Raw genomic sequence first — 22,160 nt, forward strand, 5'->3', positions numbered from 1 at the left:
GACCAGTTGCCAATGAGGGGCACAAACCATATTTGTGTCTGGTCATGCTCCTGGATGTGTCAGCCTCATGGCTAGCTGCCTGTACAGGTCGTCCTGGTAAGCTGGATACCCAGACAGGTGGAAATCAAAGCCCAGCTTTTTTAGCACACAAAGGTTAACAAAACAGAAAGCAATCACTATTCCTGGAGGGAAAAGATGAATAACCAATAGTTACCCTAAAACTGAATTTAATCATGGGCACATTACAAAAAATTTTTAATTCTTACAAATATTGTCTTCTGCCAATATGAATTTGGGGCAGAAAGGACACGAAGAAGTGTGCACCTGCTTTGCATGACAGGGTGCTACAGGACAGAGACCCAAGAGACTCTTTTGCTCTATTCTGGTTTTCCCAAGGTTCTCCCAGTAGGTTCCAGAGCATCCCAAGGTTCCATCTGGGTCACCAAAGCTGTATAGGAAGAAAAACAATTTTCTTTCTGTCCTTTCTGTGTCTCTGAGTGGCACACCTTGTAACAAAACACAGATTAAAAAGAGAAAAACAAATAGAAGCTTTAGTCTATATGCCTTGTGCATAGTAGAAGACACCCAGAGAAATGAGTAAACCTAGAAAGGTGGCTGAGAGTTCCGGCTTCTGGTCCATCTCCAGCTGAAACACAGCGGGTCTGGGTCAGACAGTTCCCAGGGGTGGTGGGGAAAGCGTGGGAACAGGGCACGGTGAGTTACATGGGTCCTGTTGGTGTCCTTATCATCAATAGTCTGGTGACTTACTGTTCTCTCCTCTGCCTGGGTGAGCAGAGGGAGATGTGCCCAAAGATGCAGATCGTTCGTGTAATGCTGATTTCTCTTATGAAAAGGTAAACTTTGATTTTGTTTTCAGAGCTTCTTTGGCTGCTTTATCTCAAAATAATTCCTATTCCAAAGAGGATGTTTTGAGGTGACATATGCTGGTTTTCTACAGTGTCATTCAGGGTATCACATTTTGATCTTCTGCAAGCCTGGGAGTCACCGTAACCTCTTCCAGAAAGGAGAAATGGGGACAGGCAGGTAGGTGGGACTGAAAGCACTGATAAGAGGAAGCACTGAGGAGCCAGCTCAGCTCAGGATGGAACTGGGCTCGCAGTGGAGTCACACCACTGCCCAGCCTTTACCTAACTCGCCCGTCTTCACTGGCCTTCTGGGGGCTGGTTTGTTTCTCTCTCTCTCTCTCTCTCTCTCTCTCCCCTGAGTCCCTGATTCTTGGCATGGGCTCTGCAGTCTTAGTGACCAGCAGTTCTTCCCACCTCAGGAGATCAGCCCCGTGCTCTCTTGGGGCAGCTGATCTGGGCCACTCCTGCATGGGTCAGCCATTTGGTCATCTTTGGCCTCTGACTCCATGGCATGAGAAATCTAGTCCAACCCAGCTTAATGTTTCTCTAGAAATTGTAGATAGGAGGACAAAATAAAACTAGCCAAGTTACAAAAGTACAGTGACCACAGATCCAGTGCTGACAGGGGTGGGGTTAAGAGTGTGAGGGAGGGTGTCTCTGGAGGATTCTCCTGACTCTTCCAACGCTATTTCTCTCTTTCACTCTGTCTCTGTCTCTGTCTCTGTCTCCGTCTCTCTCTCTCTCTCTCTCTCTCTCTCTCTCTCTTTCTCTCTCTCTCTCTCACACACACACACACACACACTCATTAAAGTAGTACACAGGGCATCGGTGAACACCTATAATCCCAGCTACTCAGGAGGCTGACGCAGGAGGGCAATGAATTTGAGGCATCTTAGGTAGCTTAGGGAGGCGCTGCCTTGTAAGAAAAAATAAAAAGGGCTAGAGATGTAGCTCAGTGATAGAGTAACCTTTGGTTCAACAGCCACATTACAAAAAACAAACAAAAAAGTATTAAATTATACACTTAAAATTGGTAAATTTCATGGTATATAAATTATATTTGTCTGTGTGAAATAGATTGTCTCTGCATTTAAATACCCTCTGATATATCTTTTTCGTGCCCAGGAATTATCTGCCTTCCTCCTGGGAAAATTAGCAAGACTCTGTTCCAAATAAAAAGGGCTAAGGATGTAGCTCAGTGGAAGAATATTTGCCTAGCATATGTAAGGCCTTGGGTTCTGTTCCCAGTAACTGCTAAAAAATAAGTAAATAAATTTATCTTCTATTTGTTCATTTTTTAAAAGGTAATTACTCCTCCAAGTCTTGCTGTATTTTGTCCACCTTGTTGTCCTGCGTACCCAACCCTGTGAATTCCTAGATTGCCAGTTCATAGTTATTAGACATAACAAAAAGCAATCTGCCAGTGTAGTGTCTTCTAAGGGAGGTACAATTCAAATCAAATCACTACCGGGCCCTTTTTATTTCAGAGTGGTGGCCAGGGCCCATAAAGAAAGGAACCAGATACCACCTAGGTGTTTAGCCCAGGACTTTGGTCACAAAAAAGGGAAGGTGTTAAAGTAGTGCCCAGATGATCTGGGGTAAGTGGTGTCATCTTGATCCAGAGAGACTTCCTCTCCCCTGCAAGGGCAGGATATTAGCTGTCAGCTGTGAACAAGCTGCCTAGGAGCAGGCCTGGCATTCCAAACCAATGTGTGGTCTCCTCAGGGAAGCATGTGGTTGGGGGCTGAGGAGAGCCAGCTGTTCTGCAGAAGAAACTGGGAGAGACCTGTTGTTTGTGAAAGCACATGTGGCCTGAGGAGCTGGGCAGCAGAGGAGAGGGCTGGATAGGAGCCACAGAGGGGCTTGTGGGACAGGGACCTTTAAAAAGAAGTTCTCTGACGTTTTATTTCTGATGGCTTGTGGCACTGTAATGTCAGTCCCCACACCTCGCCATGATGTTGCTCAACTCTGTCAAACACCGAGTCCTCCTGTGAATGGTCATTAGCTGAAATCAGGGAAAAGAGTGACTTCTACCCTCTGGCAGAAGAGGCAGTATCTACCAATCTTAAATACCAAAATGACCCATAAACTCATCAAACTGCTCCATACATAATTCAGAGCATTTTGTTAGCTTTGTGTCACTGTGACCAAATACTTGCAATAAACAACTTTTACGAACAGCTTTTGCTTTGGCTTATGGTTTCAGAGATGACAGATCATGGACCTTGGCCCTGCTGTCCTGGGCAGGTGGTGAGGCAGCTCACATGGAAGGGAGTCATGACGGAGCAGAGCTGTTCACTTCATGCTGGCCAGAAAGCACAAACAGAGGAAAAAGTTGGCTTCTCTTGGTGCCTTGGTGACTGGAAAACCTTTCAGTTGGCCCAGCTCTTAGAGGTCCCATGGTCTCCATTGTGGTCACTGACTGGGGACTAGGTCTTTTTTTTTTTTTTTTTTTTTTTTTTTTTTATTTAAGAGGAAAAAGAGAAAAACACAAAACAAGACAAAGCAGTGTAAGGTTACACATAATACAGAACTACAAAAAAAAAATAAACATAACAGTAAGAAATCACCTGTTAATAGATTACATAATATCATCTTGGAAATAGTTGCTCAAATCACAGTATCAAAGAATACAAAGTAGACATTCAAACGGAGAGACTGCAAACAGCTGTGTTCAATGATCCAAAAACATTAATATAGTCAGCTATTTAACATCCCTAAACACACTTGTTGTTATATCCGTTAGAGCTCTTTTTTTTTTCCCTCCCTCTCTTTTTTATAACAAAATTTACACATTTTGGATTTTATTACTCCTCAGTTCTCATTACTCTCTTGGGGGGGAGATAATAAAGTCAAATATGGCAAAACAAAGCTGTAAGTCCAAACCAAGGATAGACATAGCACATGATGTAGAACAGAGTACAAGGTCATCAACAATGGTTATCAACATTGTCTCTTGTTTCCTTAAAAGGAATTGTCTATCTCATTAGATATTATAAAGTTGGACAAAACAGTGGAGAACAAGACCAATAAAACTTAGGCATTGTGAACATTGCAGGACTTCCAAAGGAGACAATAGTCAAACCAGAATGGGCATCTTTGTGAATCTTATTGCCTTCAAATTAGTTGCCTATACCTTCAAACTTGCTACTGTCGCACAGAATGGAACAGAGTCTAATCAGTCAAAACAAGATCTTGGGAGTATTACAGGACTTCAAAACAAGTTAATAGGAGATCAAAAAGAGTTACTACTATATATCCTAATTTTTTAAGTTTTTCCCTTAATTAAAATAAACATAAGAAATAGCTAAATAATTTTTTTTAAAGAATAGTGGGGACTAGGTCTTTAACACCGTGAGTCTGTAGGCCACACTTACCCGAACCACAGGAGATACCTACTATGCAGCAATGAACATTGTTGCTATTGTGAGAGGCAGCAAGAAGTGAGGCTTAGGCAGTTGGGCACAAAATATCCAGTAGGTAGTTGACAGTACTAGGGGGCAATAAATAAAGAACAAATACAGTATTAAAATGAAGGATGAGTGCTACAAACAATCAGAACAAAGTGGTGACAAAATAAACCAGCTGCAGAGGGAGGAGGATCCATTTAGCAAGGGCAGCTAAGAATTCAGCAAAAGTAGGAAATGAAGTTAGAGGGGAGGGAAAAACAAACTGCTCTTCCCCCACATCAGCCGGGTCTCTTCAAGGTCCTGGTGAGGTAGGAGGTAGTAGCGGGATCGTTCTTCAAGGGGAGGGAGGGCCACCCAAGCACATCTTGCTTCCATCCCAAAGTATGGGGATCTCAACTGATCACAGATTTCTACAGAGCTGGCAGTGCAGCTCCATGACAAATGCTTCCTGCACAAAGCTCTGCGTTCAAACTTAGTGCCCCCAGCACCACACATACACACATGTGTACATACACATGAACATACATATACAAATACACATATGCACACACATGTGCATGCAATAAAGTAACAACTTTAATGATTACTATTCAAAAAAGGCTTAATAAACACCTGGGTCTGTGAGATATATACACATATATATTACAGCCATAAGTAGGTTTTATTAGCTCCTATTTTACAAAACAAAATTGAGGCCCAGTGACACCACAAATTTAAAAAAGGGATTCTCGCCTGGTGTGGTGGTACACGCCTGTAGTCTCAGCACTCGGGAGGCTGAGGCAGGAGGATCATTGCTGGGCTATGTAAAGTGAGCTCAAAGCCAGCCTGAATTGCATAGTGAAACTCTGTCTCAAAAAGACGGGAAAAAAGGGGGTGGGGGATGCTTGGTTGGAAGCCATGTCTCTCAAACTCGAGAGATCACGTATAACCAAAAGCTGGAGCACAGAACACCAATTTTTGCATTAACCAATTCCATTATTCATCTGGTAAAAGCATAATTGACCACTCATGGTGTGCTCAGCACTAGATACGCCGCAGTGCACAGAAGCTGCTCGTAGGGAGCAGGTGCAAGCACTCAGAACCGAGCTAAGTTAAGAAACACACCTGCCAGGCTGGTAAACTCAGAAGCCTCCTCTCCAGCTGGGGGGTGGGTACTTGTCCTTTGGAGATTTCTTCCTCTTTGATTTGAATTACTGAAATAAAAACACGTGTAAAAGTGAAAGGAGAGTCTCAAGTGCCTTCCTCTCCCAAGCTATGATTCCCTCAGGGAGAGCAACAGAGGAATCCTTGGCTTCCAGTCAGTATTTGATCCTGTTTGAGGGCCAAGGCCCATGGGACCTCACTCCTCTACAAGTTTCGCCATTGGCTGCGTGCCCCCTGAGAAGCGGCCACCTTCAGCATGGCCCTCAGCATGGCCCTCGGCATGGCTCAGCACGGCCCTCGGCATGGCTCTGCACAGCCCTCTGCACAGCTCTGCACTGCTCTGCCCTGAGCTGACAAGGGCTGGGTGGAGGCTCACCGTCACCATGACACTCCACTGGCCCGCACCTTCTCTCCTCAACTCCCTGGAAAGAAAGGCAGATTTCTTGTGCTCCAATAAGCTCTTCCAACTTTCCCGGTGCAGGAACATTTGTTGAAGGAGCAAGACCTGACTTATAGTCCTCTCTCTGCAGGATTAGGATAAAACTTTCTTGGAAAGGTAAGGAAAGAATTACTGAAATCACGGGCCCCCAGCTGAGTTTGGGGCTGGGGATAGACTGTCCTGTTCTGTTTACCTCCTATCTTTGGTATGGGTGCAGGCAACGAACGGTTCCTTCCTTGCGGACAGAAGCTAGTGCTGCTTTGCCTGGCTCCTGTTAGGGGAGAGAGCACATGTAATCAGTGGATAACCTTCAAGACTGAGAAAGAGGATAGTGATCTCTGACTTTCTGTAGGAACAAGATTTCATTTTGAAGTTAGTGATGCTTAGACTTTATCCTTATCCTGGCCCTGCACTGTCTCTGCAACAGAGTAAATTAGGGCCCAATGAATAGTGCCTGGGCCTTGTCTCACCTGATCCAGTTTCCCAGTAAGATTCTCTGTGCCTATCATGTGAATTATGCTGCTTGGATGCCTGGGATTGGTGATGCTTAGAGTTTAGATGTTCAGTATTTCTTAATTATCTGAAGGTCACAGCTGAGTAGCACACTCAGCTTCAAAGTATGATGAAAAATGAACATTTTTTTGTGCATCTGAAAAATATTTGTCAACAGTCTGTTCACATCTCTGGAACAGGACAGAAATCAGATGCAACGAAGATCTAGATATGGTCTTATCTGGTGGGAAAGGGGCTTAAAATGGTAAATATCCTGGTTAGAATATGATAAAATTCAGAGACTCCTTTCTGGGCCATCACTAATTGTTTTTTAAAGTGCCTATTAACACACAATCTTATCAGAGAGAGTTATGTTCAATTGAAAGCCAAGTTATTTTGAGCTGAACAAAATGAGAACTCAAGTTACAGTGGTGTAGAGTAAGTCTCTGGCCTTTTGGTGGGTGCTTTGTTAAGTTTTTTAGAACAGTGATTTTCAGAGGTGATATGATTAAAGAAAAACTTTTAAAGACATCAAATAGGAAAGATTCTACAGTGTTCAGCACGTATGGGTACTCAATAATATTTCAAAATTAGTAAACAAACACAGATCAGTTACACTCTGCTATTGTGTTTTCTGACTAACGGATTCATTTCTCTTTCCTAGTACTTCGAGGCTGAGTGTGTGTGCTTTGTCTGTGACTACAGAGTGATGAAGAAACGCCAAGCAGGAGTTAGGGCTGTGGGTCAGTGGTACAGTATGTGGTTAGTGTGCATGAAGCCTTGGGTTCAATCCCCAACAATGCTGTTGTGCACCAGGACTGGCACTTACTTTTGACACCATACTCATCAACAGCCTCCTCTAACTTCCTGTCCTGCTACTGTTGGTCCTACCCAGATGAAACTGCTAATCCTCCTTACTGACATTTTAACTGATTTCTAAAATAATGACAATTGCATGTAATGTAACCTAACACTGCCTACATTTTAAGAGGAAACAGATGTTTGGATTGATTAAGTAACTAGTCCTAACATACAGACAGCCCAAACTAAGATCTAGATTTAGAACTTAACCTTGTCTCTTGGTGAACTGCTCAGCATAGTGCTTCCACCCAGATATTAAGACAGGTCTGAAAACTGTTTGCTTGGGTTTGAAATTCAGTTCATCCAGTTAGTAGCTCTGCGATGGAGAGATAAAGGCCTGACCTTTCTTTTCGACAGTCTTCTTCCTGGAAAAATGGAGGTAATATTGGTGACGCGATAGGGTTCAATTTGTAGGCTTGTCCTGAGGATTGAATGAAGAAATCTAAATAGCTTAAGATAATGCCTGGTACAAAGTAAGCAATTCACAAATACTAGATTGTATAGCCTCCAGGTTTCTTTTAATACTTTTTTTTACACACACACACATACACACACACACACACCTGAGAAACACAGCTGGGGAAGTCCTTGCTGTTCATAGCAGTGCAGGAGAGGCCTGTGGGGCTCACACAGCTGTCGGGGACTTCCCTACTCTGCTGGAGCTGGGACTCCAATTTAGCCTGACTCTACTCTTTTTTTCTTTTTCTTTTTCTTTTTTTTTTTTTTTTTGAGACGGGGGTCTCGCTATGCAGTTCATGCTGGCCTTGAGCTCACTTTATAGCCCAGGCTGGTCTCAAACTCGCAACGATCCTCCTGCCTCAGCCTCCCAGTGCTGGGCATAAACCACCACACCTAGCTCACTCTACTCCATTTTTGTCTTTCTTTTCTTTCAGGATAAGGAGTAGGAGCTATCACTTTTGAGGTGCGGGTTGTGACCAATCCTCCCTGCCGATGGCCAAGCCCACTCATGCAGCTCTGGTCAGCGCCTTGAAATGAACAGGAGAGAAGCCTCTTGGAGCTCCCGCGTGGGTCTAAACTGTGCCCTAATTTGTAAAGACACGGCAGCGCGCCAGGAAAAACTTATCTAGTGAACCCTTTTGAGAAACTTACAAAAATGTCTTCTAGAAAATGTATTTGTACCGTAAAGAAATATTTTTGTAACCACAGGACTAGTGCATATTTGTTCGCCACCATAAGATCAGCACGTCTGCATCAAACGCTCCACGCACAAAAGAGGAAGCCTCTGGCTGCTCTGCAGCTGGGTCTCCGCTCAAACTCTTGGCCCACGCTTTGGACCCTGCGCTCTCCCGCAGAGCTGGGCCACCGTCTGTGACCCTCACTGCGACCACCGACCCCGGGTGCATAGGAACGCCCGAGCACCGCCCCGTCAAGCCGCCCCCACGCCGCACGGGGAATTCCGCGTCCGGAACGGGGCGTGGGGCGAGCTCCGGCAGCAGGAAATCCCCATGCTGCATCCCGCCCCGTGGGGCCTAGATCCTGAGCCTGCAGGCCCCACTCGAGGGCCAGCTCCCAGCTTGGAGCGACGGTGTCTTCGCCTCCCACTCCACGCAGGGCGCAGGCCGGGCGGCCCCTCGCGGCACCCTCGTCCCGGCGGCCCCTTTAAGGGCGGGCATGTGCCCGTGACGTCATACCCGGAAGCGCGGCTGCCGCCTCGAAGGAGGAGGCTCGGGCCTGCCGGCTCGGGCCTGCCGGCTCGGTCCGATTCGCCGCCACAGTGAGTTCCGCCGCGCCGCGTGCCCTCCCGCCTGGCGGCGCCCGAGAGCCAGGGGCCCATGAGTGGGGTTCTGGGCGCGGGCGCCTCTCGGGAGGGGCCGTGGTCAGCACCTGCGCGCCGCGGACGCGCGTGGCCGTGGGGCGTGAGCTGGGGCCCTTCCGGGGTGACTACCTACGGCCCCGGGGGCGGAGTTCACCCCTGGCTGGCAGCGCCCGATCCGCGCCTTCCCGGAGGAAAGAAAGCTCAGCTCCCTCGTGGGGCGCTGAGGTGGCTTTTCCTGACTTTTCTCTCACCCACCCCACTTACAGAGTTTAGCAAACGACAGCATGAGCTGGTCACCATCCCTGCCCACGCAGACATGTGGGGCCTGGGAAATGAAGGAGCGGCTGGGGACCGGGGGTTTTGGAAACGTCATCCGCTGGCATAACCAGGTAGGCGCTGCGGACCGGCGGGGGTCAGGCCCAGGCTGCAGCACAGCCTTATGCCCTTGGTGGACAGGCGCCCCTGCGCTGCTGTTGGAGCAAGCTCTGGTAGAGAGCTCAGAAAAGGAACTGGGAGGGGACCTCAGGCTTGCTAAATTGACTCGAGGCTTTTCAAAGTATGGCGCCGAAATAGTAAAAAAAAAAAACTAACTTCTCAGTCTCAATTACATATTTTAGGTCATAGATTTTTGCTTACATCAGAAGATTGTGCACTAGCTGGGCTTGGTGGTGCACTCCTGGCATCCCAGCACTTGGGAGGCTGAAGCAGGAGGATCCCTGTGAGTCCAAGACCAGTCTGGGCTACGCAGTGAACTCAATGCCAGTGTGAACTACACAGTGAGATCCTATTTCAAAAAAAAAAAAAAAATCATGCATAAATACGTTGTGTACTGATACATGTCATAAAGCCTGATACATGTCATAAAGTCATAAAGCCAGAGAGAAAAACGTAAAAGAATAATTAAGTATTTTACAAAACATTTTAAAATTTACTTAAAATATTTTAAATACTTGCTAATTACAGTCCCTCCCAGTGTTGCTTGTACCGTTGTATAGCATATAATACCCAGATCCTCATGAAAGTGAGATTGATCAATTTTTAAAGCTAATGGACAGCTGTGTGTGTTCACACCTTCAGTTCCTACTATTCAAAAGGCTGAGGCAGGAGGATTCCAAACTGGAGCCCTGCCTAGGCAACTTAGCTAGACCTTGTCTGCAAAAAACAAAATAGATAGGGTGTAGTTTAGTGAAAAGGTCTAGGGTTCATTCCCTAGTACTGTAATGGGGAGAGGGTGAAAATTCACATGATAGATAATTTCTCTGATTTTTGAATAATTGGGACTGAGTTCTTTTTGGACCTGATTAGAATCTTGCTGTGTTTGATCTGTGTCTCACACAACTTCCTAACATTAGAGGTGTCATGTCCCCTGTATTTGGTTTGTGCGGGAATAAGAGGGTCTGACATTCTCTGCAGGAATCTCTTTTAAGACCTGAGTCATTGTGCAAATTATTTGCACGATGTGATCTGTAATCTACCTACACAGGGTGTGTAACCTGTCACAGTTCCACGAGCCATGTCCAGCTTCCTGCTATGGGAGGCTTCCTTTTCCCTGGAACTTGAGTGCTGGGTGTGGCCTGGGGCCCACGATGAGTGATGGGGGAGAGTGCCACATGGGAGCTTGCTTTTACCTTATTATTTTGGATTCCAGCCTGGGGTAATACTTGGAGAACACATGCCCAATTTGGAGACTATTGCTCTAGGAAACCCTCAGTCATCAAATAGCAGAAATGAAGTTCATGATGTGAAATTCAGATCCACCAATTCAAATCATGGACGGTAGCACTAATTTTAGTCAAGCGCTGTTGAACACCTTGGCTTGAGCGACTGGCAGATTCCTGGCCTCAGCCTGGGCACAGCAGAAAGGGCTGGTGCCTGGGGCCATGCTTGAGGCTGTCAGCCCCAAGTGTATGTGGAGACCCCTGGAGCAGTGTAGAGATAAGGGTTGGATGGCTGCATGTGGCTCCATGTGCTAACGCTCACACACCCAGCTCAGGAAGTGGAATTTCTGGCACCCTGTGGCTGAGAAGGCCTTGGGGACCTGGCCATCTCATGTTTATCCTGGTCAGAGGACAGCCAGGGTCCGAGTAAAGACAGAAGGGCTAGCTCCATCTGTGGCCGCACATAAACCTCATGCTTAGTGGTCTGAAAGTCATCTTAGCCAGAGACATTTCCTTCTAAAGATTGTGTCCCTGTGTGCCCTGTGCCTCCCATCTCTAGCTCAGAGTAGCCTGGGCTTGGAAGGAGATCAGCAGGTAGAATTTCATGTTTGGCTTTATAGGTAGGGGCCTGTGTGTGTAGATTAGTCCTAGAGTTACTGCTTCCTTGTGCTTTTCTAAGCTTTGATTTGTCCTTTTGAAAAGGCAAAAGCTGGACTCCTGTCATTTGAGGCCCATCCACAGCTGATCTGTATCCTGCCTCTGTCCAGCACTGCCTTTCTTGTGGGTCCCGGTGTGGACAAGCCTCCCCGTCCTTGATGTGTTGGACAAATTCTTCCTACTCATCAGGACCTGCGAGGTGTCCTCCAATGCCCTCCGTAGACCTTCCCTCCCTTGAACACCTTGTCTTGGCTCAGTTGGTGTCTCTTGGCCATTGTCTTGATGGCTGTGTGGAGGAGGAGGTCTCTTGGTCCCTGTGAGCCAGGGCTGCATTGGACTTGGGTTTCTTTGATTCCCCTAGATCAGAGATTCTATAAATGTGTTAGGTGACAAAATCACACAGCATCCATAACTATTTATCTACTGTATTTTGAAGAAGAGAAAAAACTACTAATCAACCAGTTATAAAGGGTCACTCCCACTTGTCAGTGTGACTGAGTAGAGGACCTAGTGCAGTGAGATCTTATTCTGGGGTAGAGCTTTGTCCACGAGAAATTGGCACTGCGAGTGGGCAGGGTTGAAGGGCTGGAGGGCCTAGAGTGGGCAGGGGAGCCATGTCTCAAGATAGAAGGTGAAAGTCACCCTTCAGGACTTGTTGGCAGTGTAAGCTGAGGTTTTCCCCTGGTCTAGAGGCAGGGAGGTGGTGGAGGCAGGGAGGCAGTGAAGGGAGGTTGGTTCTTACAGCAAGGACAGATAAGAAGGGGCCCAGGCACTGGGTGTGGCATTGCAAAAATTCCTGAAACACTGATTTTCAATGCTGACCATATCCACCGAGTAACTTAATTCTCATTGGCGCTAGAACCATCCATTCTTGTCAAACTCCTGTTTAACAATTGGCTCTCAGTGCAACCTACATCACTGGCACCGCCCAGTAATGTGGAGAGACAGTTACAAAGCTTTGAGAATAGTCCCAGAAAGGGGAAGAGGGGAAAAGTGCATGGGTTTAGGTAGCAGGATAGGAACTGAGGAAGGGGAGGGAAAGGGTTGTGGAATACAGACAGAGACTTCACAGTGCTGATGATGCTGTTCAGTTCAGGACGCGCTCTGCCTTTCTGCACTTTGCCATGGGTTGTTCCTGAGTTTGGGGAGCCCTAAGGCTGACTTGGGGTTTGGGAAAGTCTTTAGTCAGCATCCAAGATCAAAAGGTGAGCAGAAGGCACATTGTCTGTACAGAGCCTCTTGGATTCAGGGAAGGTATTGTTTACCTAGTCCTTGTCAAGAAAAAGTGCATGTGCAAACACATAACTGCATGCTTAACACACATTTGCCTTGTTCTTTATCTCATCTGCACGTGAGAGACTATTTGTAGTTCTCACAGGAAAAATTACTTGGGAGAACATATGCATTGGTATCCTCAGTCAGAAAAATAAGGCCTGACATTCAGACTTACTTACTGCGAGCCTACTCTATTCCAGCATTGGGCTCAGTATCTTACATGGTTTTATTGTCCACTGCTGGGGATGGAACCCAGAGCCTTGTGCATGCCAGGCAAGCATACTGCTAAGCCATTGCTGGGAAGATGCATCTCCTTCATGGTTTGCCTCCAGTTTTTACAGTGACTCTCATCAAAGAAAGTATTGTCCGTTCCTATTTTATAACTGAAGAAACTGAGGCATGCAAGGTTTTGGAACATGAGCTTAGTAAATAAAGAAGCTTACGTTGGAACTTGCATCTTTTCAAGTCCCACATTCCCCCCATGACATCTCCAGCTGGGGAACCAAGGTTAGGGACACCCCCCAGAACATTCCCAGTGTTTTGTAAGTGCTCCTTTTTCCTCTTCAGTCATTCTGTCAGTTGTTGAAGTACTGATGGAAAAGCCCTTTGGAAGGCAAGATATGGAAGTCTTCCTTGTTAAACAGAGAACTCCAGGATGGGTGTGGGTCGTATATTCTAATCCAGAAATGCTCCAGAATCCAGAACAGTGTGAGCACCATGTGGCACCCCAAGTGGACTCTTCCACATTTGGCTTTCTGGCGTGTCATAGGCAGAATGCAGGTGCACTGTAAATATGTACAAAATTACTGTCAGACTACATGTGTAAGGTGTTGTGAAATGAAAATGAATTGAGTGATTAAACGTGGATCCTGTCCCAAGGTAGCTCATTATGCATATGTAAATATCCCTAAATCTGAAAAAAAAATCCAAAATCTGAAATAGTTGGTCCCAAGCAGTTTGGATAATAGTATTGTCTGTGTTTCCTGGTAAGAAAGGGTGGCATGAAACTGACTACAGCCCCATTCTCTCTGGTTTCCCTGATTCTACACGGCAAGGGCAGTGACAGTCCCTCCTCAGTCTATAAACCCTTACATCCCCAGGCCGAGCCTCAGCGCAGACTATTCCTTGACATAGCCCAGCCAATGTGTTCAATAAGTCCTCGTTATATATGAAAGAAGGAGGAGGTAAGGGCAGTAATCCCAGCTGGCAGCTGTTTTAGGAGTGAGGGTAGGGCTCACTTTCACACAGACCTTGGTTCAGATCCCCATTCTGCCCCTGGCCGCATCCTTGACTTTGGATCACAATTTCCCACATGCATTGTGAGGTTCTAAGATACTGATCTTCTCTACTGTGGATCCCCACCATGACCAGCAGGACATGGGGCAGCTCCTCTCTGGAGGCATCCTGGGAGGTGTCATGGCGGTGGCTGTCTCTGCGCACTTGATAGTGGCCAGCAAGTGCTGCCTGGGATCATGCTGAAGGTAGAGTGTGACAGATGCGCTTGCTATTGCAAAGCAAGGTGCTGTGAGTTGTCCTTCGTATGAAGTTGTACTGACTTTTCCTGGGTATCAGTGTACTTCTGCTTATCTCTGTGTTCAGATCTCATCCACCTGTCCATTCACTATGAGCTCTTTTCCAGTCCTGGAGATTGTACCTCCTCATGTTAAGCTATATTCCCCACCCTTTTTTACTTTTTATTTTGAGATGGAGCTTAAGTTGCTAAGTTGCCAGGCTCGATCCAAACTTACAGGCTGCCTGCCTGAGCCTTTTGGAGTGCTGGGACTATAGGCACGCACTGCCAACGTGGTGTACTAGTAATTTATTGGGCATGCGCCTGAGCTTTGTTTGGGAGACAGGAGTAAAAGAGAAGATTTTGTCCTTCACATACTTACCTTCTCATTGAACGAATGGGAGTATATTGAGCAAGTCTAGATGTAAGCTCTAAGTTGTATGGCAGTGAAAACTGGTCACTGCTTACAGAAAGCACAGAGCACCAGGTGTTCTAGATACTCTGTACATGGTCTCTCTTTCAAATGCTCAGAGGCAAAATGGGACTTCAGTGGCATCTTGAAGGGACATAACCTTTAGATAACCAGACAGGAAACAGAGGAGAGAAGACAAGTGGGTAGAGCAACATTTATATTGGACTAGAAAAAGGAAGTGATCATGGTGTATTTCATCTGAGGCTCACGATGGGTCAGAGGCCACCTTTCATGTTCATTGGCATTGGAAGGGTAGAGTCATTTCCATTATGATTGAACCCAAAGCCTAAATAGTGTCCTGCACACCCTGTACTTGCCAGGCACAGGAGGAGGGAATGCTGCCTTTCTCTCAGGACCATGCTACTGGCTCCTGTAAATGAGATCAGAGGCACCCTGGGTGCTCGCATCATAGGGAGGAAGGTTGAAGTCACTGGTCCTCTTGGAAGGGGGTCAGTGCTGAGGGAAAGTGTTTTATCACCTCTCCATAACAGGAGGAAGCTGCAGCTTCCCAGCTGGACCCCACCCCCAAATCTCTCAGGGCCCAGCCTTGCAGCTTCTTTCTTAAGCACTCATCTAGTGGGTAAGAATCTGAGAAGGAATGATTGCTGCTTGTACCACTGTGGCCTGTTCTGGTTGCATAGGACTGAATTTTCAGGATAAGGGTCTAGATGGAGCTTTTGCCTCCTGCATGTTTCTCTGGCCTCTTAAGAGGTTATCTTCCAGGGCTGGGCTTTTTGTTTCCCAGGCACACAGCATTCTGGTGCCTCTGCTAAAGCATCTCTGTTAAAGCACCCTTGGGAGCTATGGGAAGTCTGAGGTGTGTGTCCCCTCACTCCCTGCCTTTTTATACCTTACAGGTTACTCACATTTATATATATATATATATATATATATATATATATTTTTTTTTTTTTTTTTTTTTTTTAAATCAGTACCAGGGATCGAACTCATGATCGGGCTTGCAAGGCAGGTGCTTATGTCGCTGAGCTAAATTCTTGGTCCACTCACATTTATATACAAGTGTTATGTTTTCTTATATAAAAAGCAAAGAATTTTAAATGTTAAGACCTTCAAAATCAGCTACACTTGTATAGCTTAACTGTTGTCTCCCTTCCCCTGGGAGACCTGGTTAGTCATATCAGTGCTGCAGCCTGCACCCTGGAGGCTGCTGGTGTCTCAGACATGGATGTGCAGTTGCAGCATAAAGACCTTTGAAACACTGTGTTGTGTAAGAAAAGCCCACATGCTCTATGACTATATTTATGTGAAACATCCAGAACAGACAGGCCCATTGATTGGTGGGTACAGAGGGGTAGAAGAGCTCAGGAAAATGAAGTAGCTGCTAATGGGGATGAGTTTCTTTGCAGGATAGTGAACATGTTCTACTATTGATTGTGGTTTTTGTTGCACAACTGTGAGTATCCCCCAAACCATTGAATTGCATGTTTTCAATGAATTCATTGTATATTGCATGAATTAACATCATTATAGAACTGTTAAAAACAAAAGAAGTAGACATGTGTGATCATTGCATCTTAGCTTAAAGCTATATTGGGTTTTGATAAAATCGGCGTTTGAGAATTTTAAAGGTGTTGTATTTCTTTTCTGGTATTAACAGTGTCATGGTCCAAAGATGCTCCTGCCTCAGTTCCAGAGCTCTGACTTCATGAATGTGTGTTTTAGGAATATGTGGTTAATGACTGGAGAGGCAGTGGTCTTACTAGACAACTTCTGCTTGTGGTTGGAGATTGCCCTGGTTCATGGATGGCCTTGGTCCTGGAGGGGTTATGGCCAGTTTGTTAACTTAAGACTGTGGTGAACTTTAGTGTAGCTGTGTGTCCCTCTCTGAATGTCTTTCTTTCTTTTTTTTTTTTTTTTTATTGGCACCAGGGATCAAACTCATGACTGCGCGTTTGTAAGGCAAGTGCTTATGCCGCTGAGCTAAATCCCCAGCCCGTCCAAATGTCTTTTTAAGTCCCACCTTTTCATAAAATGAGAAGCTTGGGAAGATGGTCTGACAGGACATCTTTAAAGGGGGCCAACATTATTGTCTGTGTCAAATATGGCTGATTTTGAAGGTGCAGTTGTTTGCCTTTTGCCGATGGGCATGAAGGTCATGTATCACAAAAGTGTGAGATCTGTAGAATTTTGGTAGTTACCCTGCTATCCAATTGGCTGTGAAACATCCCAGATCTAACGCTTTGTGCGGGGCTTCAGGGACAATGACACAGAATAGCTTGCTTAGTAGCACTTTGCTCAATTGTGGTTGGGGACAGTGCTGTCCCTCAGCCATCCTGGTAGCTCATGGGACTAAGGAGAGGACAGTGGCTTAGTGGTGATGGCTGGAGTGCTTGAGCCAGAGCCACTCACTGTGTTGACACCAGCATACAGCCTCAGCCCTCCACATGCCCCAGGGTCCCCATTGGCTTCTCGTTGCACTGACAAAGAGGCATTAATCCTCAGGAATCAGTGCCTCAGCTAATTAATCACAGAAAAGTTGATTCCCTTCTCATCCTTCAAGAAACCACAGTGGGGTGTATGTGTGTGTGTGTGCGCGTGTATGTGTGTGTGCTACTTCCTGGTGTAAAGGGCAAAGCTCATAGAGATGAACATGTATGTAATTTGGGAAAGAAAAGAGGAGGATGGAAACCTGTCGCCCATAGGGAAGAGCTAACTAGTATGAGTGCAGTGGAAGAACCACCTCTTGCAGAAGCAGAGGAGGTGAGGTCCTGTGCTGTGTGATGGGGCGGATGGTCTGATCTGGATGTATGAGCCATGGGAGAGGGCTAGGAAGGCAGTGGGGAGCCAGGCTCCAGGGGATCCTAAGAGCAGGATACCCGCATTGTGATGTGGATAATCAGACTCCTGTTAAGGGCTGACACTGCTAGTGCTCATCTCCACGGCAGCCTGGCAGATGGTTGTCATTGTTACCTTTTTATGGAGAAGACAGTGAGTCAGACTTCATGGCTTGTCCAGGTCATGGAGCTAGTAGAAGGTGGAGTTGGAATCTGAGCTGGCCTACATCCTGTCTGTTCTCTCTAGAGATACAACTCTTAAATGAAACACTGAAGGTGCTCAATGTGATGTTAGTTTGGACAGATCAAAATGGCCAGCCAGGCCTGGTAGCACATGCCTATAATCTCAACACCATGAGAGGCTGATGCAGGAGGATTTCAAATTAGAGTCCAGCCTGGGCAACATAGTGATTTAGCATGACTCTTGTCAAAATAAAAAATAAAAGAAAGACTGGTAATGCAGCTCAATGTAAAAGCCCTGAATTCAATCCCCAGAACTAAACATAAAAAGTGGCCAAAATTAGCAGTGTCATATGATTTAACATAATACAAAGTGAGATAGGGCTCAGAGAGAAAAACTGCAACCTCTATGGGTAGGCCTGGTCAGCAGAGGTTTCACAGAGACGCAGAGACAAAGCATGCTTTGTAGACTCTGGCTGGGTAAAAACTGGGCAGGCTGAGGGGCATGTGGTGGGGATCTACCATACCCCAGGGATCAATACTCCGGAGTTCTCAGGGAGACTTATGAGCCTTCCTTCCCAGCCCCAAGAGGTGATTACATGCTCAGTTCATTCTCCAGTCCCATTCCTACAGGAAACAGGTGAGCAGATCGCCATCAAGCAGTGCCGGCAGGAACTCAGCCCACGAAACCGGGAGCGCTGGTGCCTGGAAATCCAGATCATGAGAAGGTGAGGCCTGAGCCCAGAGCTTCCGGAGCCACTTCAGCAGCCTAGAGACAGTGACATTAGATCTACGCCATCAGATTCCAGTTATGCTGTGCAGATACATAGTGTTAGCTTTCTCATCACTGGGACAAAATAGTCAATGCCTGCAACTTAAAAGGTGGAGAGGTTTATTTTGGCTCACAGTTTCAGTGGGTTCAGTCCATGGTGAGCTGACTGCAAAGCAAAAATGGCATGGAAGGGAGACAAGGCAGCAGAGCACACTGGGAGGAACCAGGGACAAAAATATACCCTTCTGGTTGTACTCTTGGTGACCTGCCCCTTCTGACCAGTCCCTGCTTATGAGAACATGAGACTTTTAGGGGATATTTTAGATTGAAGCCATGATAGATGACTCTCCCCTTCTGTAGACTCCTGACAGAGTGACATTTAAAGATTTTTCTGGGTTTTAGTCATGTTTATGACCTGGTGTAAATACTTTACACTAGTTATTATTTCTAAGTGCAGTGACACCCACCTGTAGACCCACCTACTTGAGAAGCTGAGGAAGGAAGATCACTTGAGTCCAAGAATATAAGGCCAGTCCTAGCAAGGCCCCATCTCAAAAATAAATAGTCATCATGGTGAATTTTCCTTCATCACCAAAACAATCCTTCCTCTCTATTTCCAGTTCTGGGGCAGCATGCGACTCTGCTGTCAGCCTCCTGCTAGTATCTGTTGCTAATATAAAGGTCTGTCACTTGCCAGGTAACTACCATTTTCCTGGCTTACAGCCTATAGGACAGCAAGCAGGTGCTCTCTCTGCTGGCCTCGTCCAAAGGGCAGGCATGTATACACAGTATCCCCCTATAGTGCCATATGCTTAGAAGTCACTCTGTTTTCTCTGCTTTTAGAAAGAGTTTTGCAGAATGGTGGGGACTTGAGATGGGCACTTTGTAAAAACCGCTAAGTGACTCAGGCACAGACACAGGTTGCTTGAGTTCAGGGTGCTGGAAGTAGAGCAGGTGGCTACTGCTGGCCTGGCTGTGAACCCCACCTCCTGTGTGTCCTCACATGCCCTCCTTGGCCTAGGCGTTGGGGAGGAGGTGAGCTCAGCTGGTCATGGAGGAGGAGCAGGTTCATGCTGAAGCCTGGGTTCTGCCGTCATCGATTTCTCCTCCTCCCCAGGTTGAACCACCCCAATGTGGTGGCCGCCCGGGATGTCCCAGAGGGGATGCAGAACCTGGCACCCAACGACTTGCCCCTGCTGGCCATGGAGTACTGCCAAGGAGGAGACCTCCGGAAGGTAAGGCTTTGAGGTGCATAGCCCTCTGGGCAGGGTTGAGACACTGGGACTGGAGGGAACGGGATCTTTTCTCTGCTGTTGTCAGCAGCAGCTCAGCACCACAGTGATGTCAGCAGGCTTGTCCTTTTCACTCCCTCGCCTGAGTGCCTGCTTTGGGTGGGGCGTGTGCCTGTGAATCACACAGCGTGACGTGGAAGCCAGGAAGGACTACATCCTGCATGATGACTGCTACACTGACAGAAATCCATCATCTTAACTGAACCACTAGGGGGAGGCTGGATGAATCCCAACACAAACTCCTCTGGCTGCCAGGCCCACCATGGGCTGGTGGGGTCGACCTCACTGCTGTCCTGTGAGGAAAGGTTTTCTCCAGGTGTTACAGCAGGGCCCTGTGTAACAGGAAGGGAGCTGGCTTAGTTACCTAGGAACCAGGCTGTGGTTCAGATGCACCCCTGACTCACCTGGAGCTCTGCCTTCTCCCGCCTCACATCACCTCCTCTATTTGAGAGACAGGGGGTGACCTCAGGAACTGTTCCTTGTGCCAACTCCCAGGTGTTCCCCACAGCACCACAGCTGTGGCCTTTGACAGCCGGTGATATTGGTACATGATAGGATCCTCACATTCCTGACAGGTGCTGGGCTCAGGAGTGTGGCTGATTTCTGGGCCGCATGGAGCCCAGCAGGCCTGGGTCCCTGACGTCAACCAGTGCAATGTAACAGTAGGAAAAGAGAGTGTATTGATTTCTCTTGAATCTACTCTTAGCACAGCTCTTCCTAGCTCCTTTTTCCAGAGGGTCCTGCCTGACTTATAAGGGTAGGGGTGGCAGGTTCCCAGGCTTTCGTTCCATTTGGATGTAGTGGTCTCCAATACACAGTGTGCTTTTCACACTATCTTTATCTTGCAAAAGGGCAATTTCCACAAGGGTCAATCTGTGTGAGTAAGTATCCTACCATGGGTGGTGGATACATCCCCGGAAGGGTGTAACAGCAGGCAGGATATGAGCACAGTAGTTGGTATAACCCAGGAGTGGCACTGATAACAATGAGAAATGGAGAACTTGACAGTTCTTTCTGTATTTTCCTGCTTGTGACACTCGCCCCTCACTGACTATACCTGTGTGTAAATAAAGCTGTGGTGTGATGATGTGGTGACTGGAGCTGGTGAGCCTAGAACGAAGACGATGGCAGTGCCTTGTGTGGGCTGCAGGCAGATCTGTGGGAGACTTGGGGAGGAGCACCCTAGGGCCTGACCTTGAGGTACAGTGCCAGGGTGGGTGCTGTAAACTGTGTGCCCCCTGTTCCCCAAATGAGGCAGCCTATCTCTCTCCTCTAAAACACTCAAAGCCATAACCATGAGCACACTTGGCCAGCAAATGGCAGCATCAGAACTTACTTACGTAGTTAAGTCTGGTAGGAGGGTGGATAGCTTGAACCCAGGAGTTCTAGGCCAGCTTTGCAATATAGAAAGACCCAGTCTCAAACAACCCAAAAAGATAAACAGGCCCTTAAATGTTGAGAGATGTAAGGATTGGCTCATGATCCTGAGCCACAGTTGGGAAGTTACTTTTTCTGCTGAGCCCCTGCAGGCCAAAGGCTAAGTGCTGGATGTGGATTGTGAAGGCTTGGCTTCTGCCTCCAGCCCCACCTCTAATCCTGTGTGTGCTGTAGGCTTCTCTGGTCTGTTTCCTTATCCCTGCTCTGGAGAGATCAGCAGGCTTAGCACAGGGAGTTGTGTGATGACGCAGGCCGAGTCCTGCCATGCTGGTTCACTCAGAGGTTAGCCCATATGGGCTCAGAACAAGTGTGTGCTCAGTGCTCATGTCCTGTCACTACATGGCAAGCTGTGTCAGGGAAATGGCCAGCAGGTGGCTGTGGGACTCTCTGGAGCTGACACTCAGTTGTGGCCAAGCTTAGACCCTAGTTTCCTCCTTTCAGCGTGTGGCAGCAGGTGAAGCTTGCAAATTCCTTACCTTGAAGTGAGTCAGGCATCCCCTGCCAGGGCCCATACTGTGAACATGAGCAGGCCCAGGGCATTGCCCCAGCCTACCCTGTGCACCAGTTCCCACCAGCCCTGCTGCCCGGGCCCTGCAGAGTCAGGTCCCCAGAGCCCAGGCTCACACTCTGGTGGGCTCAGCAGGTGGTACACACTGGAGGGTTGATTGGTGACTTGCGACTGCTCACACTGATTTTCTTTCCAACTCATGGCAGTACCTGAACCAGTTTGAGAACTGCTGTGGCCTGCGGGAAGGAGCCATCCTCACCCTGCTGAGTGACATCGGTAAGCCGCAGCCGTGGGAACAATGGATCCCTCAGGGAAACTGTGTGGGACCTTGGGAATCTCTGCAGAGCACGGAGAGGAGCTGCCCCCATCCCGTGGTCTTTACACAGGTTGGATGGGGCGTGGAGGGCCTCGGGGAGCAAGAGGTCAGTGAGGGGCTAGTCGGGCGGACACTGTGCTCACATAGCTCTCCCTTCCTTCCGAATGAAATCATGGAGAGTGACAGATTTCCTTTCCCATTCAGAGCTTGGCTCCCTGCTTTCCTGCAAAGGCCAGTGATGGAGATGGTTATCATTTGCATGAATTGTGTCCCCTGACAGTGAGTTTTTCCACTCTGTGT

General features: G+C 47.3%; 1 protein-coding gene and 1 long non-coding RNA gene across 7 annotated transcripts in view; one reads left to right on the forward strand and one right to left on the reverse strand.

The window, feature by feature from the left end:
- Positions 1-200: 200 nt before the first annotated feature.
- Positions 201-9,001, reverse strand: LOC106026440 (uncharacterized). 2 transcript variants are annotated; one of them, XR_001200070.3, is made up of 6 exons: positions 8,864-9,001; positions 7,422-7,576; positions 6,052-6,129; positions 5,381-5,469; positions 4,244-4,359; positions 201-3,301 (listed from the first exon to the last, which is right to left on the reverse strand). It is a non-coding gene; the product is annotated as an uncharacterized LOC106026440 (long non-coding RNA). The 2 variants fall into 2 exon arrangements; XR_010044472.1 differs by lacking the exon at positions 201-3,301 and having other exon boundaries at positions 3,536-4,359.
- Ikbkb (inhibitor of nuclear factor kappa B kinase subunit beta) overlaps positions 8,810-22,160 on the forward strand; it is a 44,372-nt gene continuing 31,021 nt past the window's right edge. For 2 of the 5 annotated variants that reach the window (XM_063239914.1, XM_063239917.1), the window contains exons 1-5: positions 8,961-9,109; positions 9,255-9,377; positions 18,169-18,263; positions 19,425-19,542; positions 21,751-21,820. In XM_063239914.1, the coding sequence (XP_063095984.1) occupies positions 9,005-9,109; positions 9,255-9,377; positions 18,169-18,263; positions 19,425-19,542; positions 21,751-21,820 (511 nt within the window). In that variant the 5' untranslated portion in view covers positions 8,961-9,004. The other 3 variants (XM_063239916.1, XM_063239918.1, XM_063239915.1) reach the window with 3 other exon arrangements.

Source organism: Cavia porcellus, unplaced genomic scaffold, assembly GCF_034190915.1.
Source record: "Cavia porcellus strain 051 isolate PalLab524CR breed Dunkin Hartley unplaced genomic scaffold, mCavPor4.1 scaffold_29, whole genome shotgun sequence".
Classification (NCBI taxonomy): Eukaryota; Metazoa; Chordata; class Mammalia; order Rodentia; family Caviidae; genus Cavia; species Cavia porcellus.